At 32.5% G+C, this 11,840-nt stretch overlaps 1 protein-coding gene across 11 annotated transcripts in view; it reads right to left on the bottom strand.

Moving 5' to 3' along the window:
• Positions 1–533: 533 nt before the first annotated feature.
• LOC113826515 (TGF-beta-activated kinase 1 and MAP3K7-binding protein 2-like) overlaps positions 534–11,840 on the bottom strand; it is a 24,762-nt gene continuing 13,455 nt past the window's right edge. For 3 of the 11 annotated variants that reach the window (XM_070119924.1, XM_070119921.1, XM_070119931.1), the window contains one exon: positions 11,215–11,840. This exon is cut by the window's right edge and continues 812 nt beyond it. Coding sequence is in view for 8 of the 11 variants with exons in the window: in XM_070119922.1 (XP_069976023.1) it covers positions 7,308–7,342; positions 9,924–9,977 (89 nt within the window). In the remaining 3 variants the exon portion in view is untranslated. Of the gene's footprint in view, positions 2,333–7,261; positions 7,343–9,923; positions 9,978–11,214 lie in introns of those variants that run through there. The other 8 variants (XM_070119922.1, XM_070119927.1, XM_070119923.1 and 5 more) reach the window with 4 other exon arrangements.

The following is an 11,840-nucleotide window of genomic DNA, read 5'->3' as shown; positions in this document are numbered from 1 at the left end:
TCTTTTCCCCCATTTTATTCAGGCTCACAATGGCCAATAATGAAAATTCTTTACCCTTAATAGGGGCATTAAAGCTTGCCCCTTGCCCAATCTTTTCATGACCGTTCAAATTGCCCTCCTAAACATTCTACTACATCCTTGCCTTCCATATCCTCTATTGCACTCTCCTTTTCCTCTGCTCCCTGAACATCTATCCCCTCTTCTCTTCCTCACAGGAGATCCTTTGTTTCAGTCCTCCCCACCCAAATCCCCTCCAGAAACTCTTTAAAACATCCAAAAATTCCTAGACATGACCCAAGAAAATGTTATATGATCATAGATGTCTAGCACATTTATTTGTTTCAACCATTAACCATTATCATAAGTATAGGCTAAGTTTATTTTAGAAATTTCAACATGCATCCATGTGAGAGTCCACTTTCTTGTAGCCACAAAAAATAAGATAATAATAATAATTATTAATTTGACATCATAGGAAACCAATTTGAGCTCTCAATTTGCTTCTATAACTGAAAGGACACAAAAGAAAACACTTATAAAATTATACTTTAATAATCACTGACAATAGTTATAGTGTACATCATTTGTTGGCATTATACAGTCGTGTTTGTGGTATTCAATGCAGAAATAACGGCAACTCTATGTCCCAGTGAGGCATAAGAAAGTAATGATTCCAGCCTCTTGTACATTGTCATGCAGTGCTAGACTAGTACTGTTGCCTTTTGTAGATTCATGATGGAGGGCAGGTCAAAATAAGTTTGTTTTTTTTTGTGTGTGCATTTTCTTTTCAAAGGTAAACATTTCACTAGGTAACGGTACATATTCTATTCCAGACCACAAAGTACAGTAATGAAAAGGATCGTTATAAAGATGTGACACAACAAAGGCATAATTGTTTCCACATGACTGAATAGCTTTACGTCTATCTTTTATTATGTTTAATAAGCCTATACTTATTTCCTTTTTTTCAAATACTATTTGTATTATAGTGTTTTAATAGGCCACTGTTAAATCTCTTTGGTTTGCCAGCAATATAATGCAGATATTTCCCCGAAGTCTTGAAATTCACAATCAAATTGTTATAGTCTAAACAAATAAAAGGGCCAGAGCTTTCCATGCATTGTCTTTCAATATACACAAAGGGCAGTATGATTTTTAAAATACAGTCGCAAAAAATAGTGTACTTCATCATCAAAGAGGTGCTTAGGTAAGAAAAAAAAGAAAAAAAAAAACTAAAAAAAGGTTAACATCAATATTTAAAGAAAAGAAGAGCAAATCTACTCTGGCCCATGGAATGATAGTCAGCATAATGGATTGATTACATAACTTCTATTGACTTCCCAGTATAGTATATAAGACCACTGTCTTTCATCCTCTATGATATACAGAAATTATAGTACAGTTACTGCCAATAGAGCAAGTCAATACATGTGCAATGGAAATCATTCATCAAATATCACAACCAAACCATGACATAACTTGGAATCTATTGATAAACAAATATATTTTTTTATCTTGAATAAATTCCAAAGAGCTGCACAGAATTAAAGCAATCACCGCAGTCAGTGGAAGTCATTGGTTTTAATCACATATTCTAACCTTCTTGATTATTGTACATAATTCCACAGAAATGAAAGTGACTGCTGCTCATGCTGAAGTTTAAACGAGTTTAGATTATCTATTTTCCTTGTCTCTTTTTGAAATAATGTGCAATTAAGTGTCTTGAGTCTTCGGTCACAAGTCTTCTGTTTGTGCAAGAGTAAGAAGTGCTGATGCATGCAGTGCCATGTGTGTCATATCAAGATATCTTTCTTTCAAGCATGAGCATCAATGAGTCACTGAATATTCTCATTTTCTTAAGACTGGATTTTAGGGACTTTCAACATATCTGGCTTCATTAAACAGTATTCTGAACTTCATCACCTTGATGGGGGGAAACAAGTATTCAAAATCATCTATTCCAAGTATCATTCCTTCACACAGCCATAATAGACTTCAGATATCATGGTTGTTCAGTACAAAATAAATGTATTTTGAATGTATGATTATGTAGCATTTTAAAGAGTAAAAAGTATCGCTTATCACTGGGAATTGAGCAATTTCCTCAAGAGATGGTGCATATAAAATCCATGATTTTTCGTTACAGTACACACATTCTAGGCCACGGCAGTTACATGCACAAGGCCAGATAATCTCATGCTCCCACAGCTTTTCACAGCACAGAGAGTCTGGAAGACGTAAGCTGCACATTTTTATCTTCTAAGGCTGGAAGATGAGGCCCAGGTTCTCATGGAAGTGTTGCCACAGAAACTGTGCTAAGGAAGGTCTCTCACTGAAATGTTAGAAGAATCAACAAGTTAATATTTTTCTTGTGCCTTTTACAAGTTAATTTTCACCATGAAATTCCTTTTAAAAAATCCAGTTACTTACAGATTAGTATATTAATTTTTATCAAAAATCGGTAAAAAGAAATTGAAGTTACTGTGGTGAGTGTGGTGTAAATTGACATCATGCATTACCTCTACTTCTCTACCCACAATCTCCTTTAATTCAAAATATTTAACAAGAGCATTAACTCATATGCATGCAAAATCACAGAAACTAAACTTCTGTAGTAAAAAGTGAATAAGTGTAGCCAATGAAACCACACGAGCGATCATTCATGCAAAATATTTAAAATAAACATCCAAGAAAACAAACAAAATACACTGTCCCGTCAAAATTCCACAATTATTTTTTTTGCAAAATGTAAGGGACCAGTTATGTATCAGACTGTTTTTACTTTAATAGTACAGTGCTGAAATAAAATCAATAATTTACTTCCACATAAAATCATAAACTCTTTTATCATCACAGGCACATAAAAGTAATGAATAAGACATACAACAAAATACCATGAAACAAAGGACATCACAACACTTATGCATCAAAAAAGCTATCATGAACGAAAAAAAGGAAACACAAAAGGCATGTAAGCATTGCTGGTATATCAGTTCTTCACACTGGTCTAACTAGTTTAGCTAATACATGAAGTGGCGCTGTGAAACGACAACTAAAACTGAACTATTAGGATACAAAATGGTATAAAAATTTGTTTTACTTTGAAAAGGGAAATACTGAAAATAATCAATTTTGTAAATATAAGAGATACAAACTTTGTAAATGATAATGATACTAATCTTCTACAAATGGAATCTGTCAAAGCTACCAAGTGGCACTAATGCAAAACATATATTTCCACCATCTTCTCTCTAATCTAAATAACAAAATCATAAAAACAAATAGCTATATAGGCCCACACAAAAATCAGATTCTGAATTCTAAAAACTAATATCGTTTAGCATCTATTGAGTTTGTAGCTCACATAAATATAATTAATGCTCAAAATAAAAGTATGCGACTCTTATCAACTGAGTTTCGCGTCATTACTACAGCCATACACTCGAGCTGAATTATTGTACCCTTGGCAGCTTAGCAGTCAACAGTGTGTCCAGTTTCATTTAACACATCGGAAACCACTGTCAGTATAAAATGAATGGCCAAATATACAGGCAATAATGATTATGTATATCATCTATAATAACTGATGTATTTGTCACCGCTGCCTGTATAGCGGGCCACTCAAATATTAGAGAAATGTTTTCCTTTGCATTTCACAAAATCAGATGCACTTGATCTAACCTTCAGACTCAAGCTCTATAAGTAGGAGTGAATAATAAATACATATTTGCAACACTATTTCCTTTCCTAACTTTTCCTTTTATTATGCCATATATCATGTAATGAATCTAATTCATTTAGATTTCATGCAGAAGTCTTATATATGCAACAACAAATTTATGAGAAGCCACCACCACAGATGAATTTTATTTAAACAGCACTGTTATATATATTTATATACCTCAAATTTTAATAAAGAGAAGAGAGTTTCAAGTAGCTGTTATATGAAAGTAGAGTTTAGTGGGCTAATTTGTTTGATTTCTACTCAGATCTATTGATGTTAGGAGTTATATTAAAATAATAAAGAAGCAGGAAGAGGAGATAATAAAAAATAACTAAAAATCCTCATCAAAAATATATGATTCTTACCAATCGACTAATCACAACATACACATAGATCCTTAAAAATGATTCCCTATACTATTCCAAATACTACCATACTTGGATTAAGATAATTGCAACACATCACTCTGTATACTATGAAAGATGAAATGAAGAGAACTTTTGATAAGTAAAAGCTAATAGATAGTAGCAACACTGCATCCGACAAGAAAGAGATAACATCGTCCTAAGCGAGTTTCCACATGAATAAAGAGTTTTATCTTAATATATAAACAATGGCCAACATTACTAATGCATAAGATTCCCTTCTAATAAGACTGTGAATAGAACAAAACTTAGGTTCAGAGAAGCAGCTGTGTAACATCTGTTAAGTATTTGCACACATCAATATGTTCATTATATAATGAATTAAAATTGTGGAATACACACTAAAGCGGTTTTTGTTTATAAAAATACTAAATCTATCAGAAGACTAGTGAATTCCTTGCTATTCATACCTATCAACATTAGTCCCAATAAAGTCAAAGACAAGTTCTGGTCCAATTACACATTAACCCATCGCACCCAGGTGTTATGGCTTATTCAAATGTCAAGTTTTTGGCCCATCAACAGGTATCAAGTGTGTTAAAACTATATGTGACTTCAGCTATGTTCATCACAGTGGACTACAATGTCTTCATGCAGAGGTATAGCTTTACAAAGTTAACTGAACGCATTCATTTCATCGTACTTTTGTAAATAAAGCCCCTGGAAATAAGGATGCATGGCAGACAATAATCAAAATCACCTAACTAGCACTGCACAACCTAACTCAAGGCTACTCATGTTTAATGAGCCTTTGCTTTGGCCAACTCAGTGGTTATAATAGGTCCTTTGGGTGCAACAGGTAATGTAATAACCATAATCAAGCATCAAACCATGCATGCAAATATTTCATTATATAAAATAACCTATATAACCTGTGTATCCTGAAATCATTTATCATATTCTAACCATTTTCCATGATGTAACCATGGTGCTTTTTGTATATAATATGCCACATATGAGGTAAGCTGTGAATGTGTGTGGACTTTTTGCTAATTCCAATATTTCTTGACAATGCTATAGCATTTGCAAGCCTAACCAGAATTCAACAATGAAACCTAGTACATATGCCTGACCTATAAATAACAAATGTAACACACAAAATAACATGCATAAATTAACAAAAAGTTATACAAACATAGTTAATTACATTCACACAGCAATTTTATATGTATGTGCATGCAGTTAAACTGCAAATATGAACATACAAAACAATACAAAAATACAATATATACAAAAGAATGTGGTAAATTGTAAGGCTTATCAAAACTTTGTGGGAATATAATATATATATAAATACATCTAAGGTGGTATCTGGTTGGAAAATTACTAATATTTTTGGAAAAGCCTGAAAACAATTTAAAGCCATGAAACTTATCTTTGGAATTTTTCAATGCCAAACAAGTAAAAATCAAGACACATGAAAGGCGCATCCCTTCCTAAACACACAAGCAGAAGGAAGATACGGTGGTTTAGGTGCATATAAACAGGTGCAGTCACCCATTTGACTTTCCTTCTTATCACAAACTGGAATGCACTGACATGCATGTCCATGCATTTATCTGATACAATAATTCAAGTCAGTAATGATTAGAGTTCAAGAAAAAATACATGGCAAGAAATCTGATATGAAAACTCTGAAGCTTCAAATCAAAAAATAAAATGAAAAATAGGAAGCAAAATTTTGCATTTTTATGGTATTATTCAATCAACTTATTTCAGTGAAGTCTCACTGGAATATATTCTTTATATGGTTCAAAAATTTTGATAATCAAAACTTCATAGATTTCATGTGGTGTAAGAAATCACAAGATCAATTAGTAAAAAAATAAAATAATGAAAAAATCCATCAAGAGATTTTTAAAAATGTATAAACATTATTTGAAATCCTTAAACATCTCATACATCTTTATTTTTTGTGTCTTCAATCTCAAAAAATATTATTACTTGGATCTTTTCATTAGCTGCATACAATATTTAAACTATTGGTAGGGCATATCCTAAAATAAACATATCCAACTAATTTGAATTTCCAACCATATGGCCACTTTAAACTAATATTACAAATTCTAAAACAGAGAGGACAATGAAAATAAGACAATAATAACCAAAATTAGACATAAATAACATAAGACAACACCGAGGTTACTGATTTAATACATGCCACAAACAAAAAGGTTGAACACATTAATATAAATTGTGAAAAAAGGTTAAAAATAAACATAATTTGTTAAACTAGTGACTTAAAAACAGCCATGTGGATGTTATTATGTAAATGAAAAAAAAAATCAAAATACTGTAAACTGGAATGGAAAAGTCATTGTATTTTACCCTATTTTATAAATATAAAACACAACCCTAAATTACAATTTACCATATGTAAAACTAAATATTGTAAGATTTAATCATATCTCAGGCCCAATGTACTGAGTAGTCAATAATGGAGAATATTTACCTGCAATAACTTTTTACAATACACAAATATTTTCATATCTTTTGTGAGACGCAGCAAACACTAAGGTTACTCTACATAACAGCATCTTATTAGTAAAACCACTATGCTCAGTAAGAGGCAAAAGAATATGCCCGCCACTCTAACAGCGCAGCAACACTGTTATCTATGAGTCCCGACAAGTAATCTCAAATTATCTGAAATGGGCAATTGCTTTTAAAATTTCAAGGATCTCACTACTTAAATAAAGTAATTAGTAAATCATAATAAAAAAAACATGAAAACAAAATGCTAACTGTACAAATGTCATTGAGAAAGGAGTCTTTACCCATACAATGTGCATAAAATGAGTATAAAGAAAAAGGAAGATGAGAAGTAGAAGAGAATGAAAATGAGATACAAGAGATAAAAAAAATAAATAAAATAAAAGGAAAGACCAGTTACAGTAACTATAATACAAGAGAAGAGGAGAAAACATAAATACAAAAAATGAAGAATCACAAGATATGACAAGAAGTAGAAGATCCAGAAGCTAAAGGATAGGAATAAGATAAGACAGAAGAAGAAGAAGAAGAAAAAAAAAAAAGAATGACAATAATAAATGAACCAAGTTTTCATCGCAATCAAGTAAATGTGTACAACTACATCTAGGTGCATGTATACCTTTGTACCCGAGAGAGGGGGCTGGGGCAAGGAGCGAGAGGGAAGCCTACACCATCGCCCAGCCTGGATACTCTTGTGACCCTAGAATGTCAAGAGAGCGTAGGTGGTTAGTGAGCAAGCAGACAGGAAAAAAAAGTAAATAAAAAAAAAAAACATGGTGGTGCAGCTTCCATCACTGAGTGCTACATTGATAGGCATTTTGATCCTTGCCATAACACATGCATATCCCCATTAAGCATGGAATGATTCATTAAGAAACACATAATTAGAATTTTAAGGGAAATTTTTAAGTGATTCAGTGAATGCATTCTAAGATATGTACATCACTTACAAATGATCATCATGTATATCTATTCTCCTGAATTCTAAGTTCTGACTTCACAATTTCATAATAGAATTTTATTTAGAAGGATTTTTTTAGCTTTAAGAAAGTATAACAAAACTCACTTGATATTTCAGTAATATAGACTCTTAACAATACTAGATTTATCTATTATCAAGACTAGACTATATTTCATGTACATATTTTCTCTCTGTATATGTGCTTTTAAATCTTAAACCTACATTCTCATTCACAGATATGCTTCCTCTTTTCTCCTTGCCTTTTGCCAGTCCAGCACTTACTCACTCAGTTGCTCTCATATTCATTTATACTCATTTACTTGTTCATTTACTCTCCTACTCACTTATCTACAAACATACATACAAAACCCCTCACTCACGCATGCACCCACATGGACTCACATGCAGAAACACACACACTCACACACTCGCATATATGTGCACAGACTCTCACATATGCAACCACACACATGCAAAAACATGCACACACACACACATATGCTCACACATACACAAACACATGCAAGTACACAAACAGACAGACACACACACACACACACACACACACACACACACACACACACACACACACACACACACACACACACACACACACACACACACACACACACACACACACACACACACACACACACACACACACAAGCATGCATTCATACATGTATCCAAGCACGCATGCACGCACACACGCACACGCACACGCACACGCACGCACGCACACACACACACATGCACAGAGAGCTAAGAATAATCCCATAAAACTAAATTCCTGTACAATAAAACCACGTACACTATGGTAATACGTCTCTTCAACACGTATATTAAGTCATAGATAGGGGAGCTGCTATGTAAAGACATTTTATATGCTGTCACATTAACGTTCTACTCCATTACAGGGGGGGGAAGGACAGTCATACCAGTTAGGTAACATCCCGCTAGAGGACAGATCAGATGACCACAGCAGAAGGGATCAAACAATCTGTACAAGAAGACCAGTCCTTCATGCTCCATTCTGTCTCATTCTCCAATGAATCTGCACTATTCACTTTCTGTTAGGAAACCCATGTTACATAATAACGATGCTGCAGGAAAGAGATTCTTGTGCCACTAAACAATTTAAAAAGCTGAGGAAACCAGTTTGAAGTCATATCTATATCATAGACATAAATGAGCCAAACTACCATCACAGTATTCTGAATAGTATGGGTGGGCAGATTTTAATTTAACATTATATGTGTCTGTCTATCACTGGTTTACTCAATGTAACTGATTAGAGGGTGTCACATGCATATTTAAGTCAGACCAAATATGATGTATTTTAAAGGCAAACAATAACCACATGCATTCAAGGCACAGCTTCCAAAATACATGCAAAATCTCTGATTTCATGAACAAGTATATTATCTCATTCATAGCCACTTCAGGAGCAAGACAATGCTTAAATGTTAATTTCAGAGTAATTTTAAGGAAAATATTTCAAAACATAAAAGGGGAAAATCTCCCATTTCTTAAATCACAAGTATTCATCTTAGAAAGATGAGTTATTTTTATTTAAATATTTTCTTATTATCATATCATAAGAGTTGATTTCTTATTTGTTTCTTTATATATATTATTAAGTATTTAGTCAAATATCAAAGCTAATATGTTCTTTAGCTACCCATCAACTTCAATGGTAAATGGAACCTTAATTCTCCCTGCAAGCCAGACACTTTTGTATTTAGTCTTTCTATATTAATAAAGATACTATGAATTTAGGAAAGATATCACATTTCTTTAACACTCTGAACTGTTATAATGAGTTAGATATCAGAGCTTGCCTCCTGCAGCGACTTGTGCTTCTCCTTGAGTAATGGAAAAAAGTACATACATAAAATTGCTTGATTTCCTAAAGTGTTCATTTCTTGAATATAAATCTGTCCTTTCATGTACTACAGATTTTGCAATAAATTTTCAGAAAGAGTCCCCTTCAGAATCTAACTTCAAATAAAATTTCATGAAATCATCAACTCTTCATCCTAAAGTTGTTTATCACTGTATCAGACCAAGCTCCGTATGAGTGATGACAGTATTCACCTGTTAGTGATTACAAACTCATCTCATTTCATCATTGCACATCACACTAGGGAATTCAACCCTCAGTCTAAAACGGTCTTGACTTATATACATAAAAAAAAGAAAAAAAACAAATTCTTTTCTTTTTTTATATTTCCAAATGGATATCAGTGTGATTATCTTCAGTGTGCTGGCTACGAAGGAAGCAGAAAGGCGCCATTCGGGGCATGCAATTCCGGCTTACGTGGAGATTGGAAGTTTTGGTGCCTAACTTGTATATGAATATCTTGCAATTCTCCTGAGAAATGAAAGTAGAGAAATGAAAACCTTGCACTTTAACCAAATTAGGTACTTTGAGCAATGGCAAGACAATGTGGTTGAACTGTGGGTAAACATTTTCTTTTTTTCTTTTTTTTTATGTATACTACATGATATTACCCAATCTGACTTGAATTCCATTTTCTTATATCTCTAAGCCAGTTCTTTAATATTCATCATATGTAAGTATGATTTTAAAAATATAAAATGGTAACATCAATAACTTCTACTTAATTCCAATATAAAAAATATTTCAATCATCAAGTCAAAAATATAATAATAATAATCTGACTCTTTGTTTTTTATATCCATTTACATGAAAAATGTTCCTCAACTTTTCTGCCATATAACAATAAAAAATTCAAGAGATGGTTTGCCACCTGTAGGGAGTATATTTATGGCAAGCCTTCCATTATATTTTCTGTTGTAATCATAAATCACCTATAACCAGGACTTACTTATGATGAACATTTCTAGAAAATTTAATCAGATGATCAAGGAAATGATATATCTAAACCTGTATATGTGTACATGTGTAAATGTGATTAAAAACACATTTTCTCCACATCGAGTCTTGCTATTGCTTCATAATCAATATATTTAGACATGCATATATGGCTAAATTCATGATGCAGTGTTAACCATTTCCATTTGTACAATTCTCAAGCTTTTTCATTCTTTGCCAAATGTTACTGTAAATGGGTAAAATACTGCAAAATACTGCATGAACATTCTTTCTGCTCTACAGTATCAAGCCTTTATCACTTCTGAAAGCAATGACAGATATAGTTTCCTTCAAGGTAAAAACTAGTACTTTCCCTCAAACTATCAATAACTACACTGCCTCGCTACATTACAATGCCAATCTAAAAGGCTGAAATACAGTTCATTTGCAAGATACAATAGTCTTCCAAATTCTTCTTTGATCACATGAATTTGTGCTACAAGAAAGAGTATAAGATGCAGGGATAAGACACAATGTACAGTTTAGTGCATGAATGCTTAAAATGCAAAGTATAATCTTACCTTCCATTTCTTCTCAAGGATTAGATCCAAAAGAATATTTTCCTTTGTTTCAGGTTATTACAAAACAATATAAAAAAGTATATAATTAAGGGAAGAATTAGTAACACCTAAACCTGTGTTATCATGGGAGTAATCTTATGAGAGCACACAATCCTTTCAAAAGCATCCAGTGGAAAGACTATAGAAGCAGGTAATTTGTGTATTGTTTATTGTCTAATTCCTGAAGATTCATAGTCTTAATTGCCCAGTTATTCAATGCAATGATGTATAAGTAAAAATTGAAACAACAAACCAAATAGTTTGGTGCAAAATATGGACAATTAACTACATCACCATGACAGTTTTTTTTCATTTTTCACAACTGCCATTTACTTCAGTAAAATTTTTGGGCAATACTCATCAACAAAATTATATAAAATACTGCAAGGAACTCTTCCACAGTCAACAATATATTAACATATATCAGAATCTGATATTGCTACAGTGAAACGAAAATAAAGAGTTTTCTTTATCAATTAAATATCTTAAACTCTTACATAATACTTTTAAAAATAGTTGCATGTGCTTATTGCCTGAAAATTGTACTAAGCTTCTTTCAGAACTCAAGTAGAACTTGTCTCCCTGATCAATACATGTAAAATACAGCATTTAATTCCAATAATAATATGATGAGAACTTGCAATATGCAATTCTAGTGCAAATTATGTTACTAAAACAAGTGAACATGATAACAATCATTATGCTTATCAAAGATAAAGTCTGCAGGACAACATTTTAAAAAGCAGAATAATACAAAAGAGTGTAAATTCTTGAAATG

This window comes from Penaeus vannamei, unplaced genomic scaffold (genome assembly GCF_042767895.1).
Source record: "Penaeus vannamei isolate JL-2024 unplaced genomic scaffold, ASM4276789v1 unanchor904, whole genome shotgun sequence".
Classification (NCBI taxonomy): Eukaryota; Metazoa; Arthropoda; class Malacostraca; order Decapoda; family Penaeidae; genus Penaeus; species Penaeus vannamei.
This window is presented reverse-complemented; position numbering and strand designations above follow the sequence as displayed.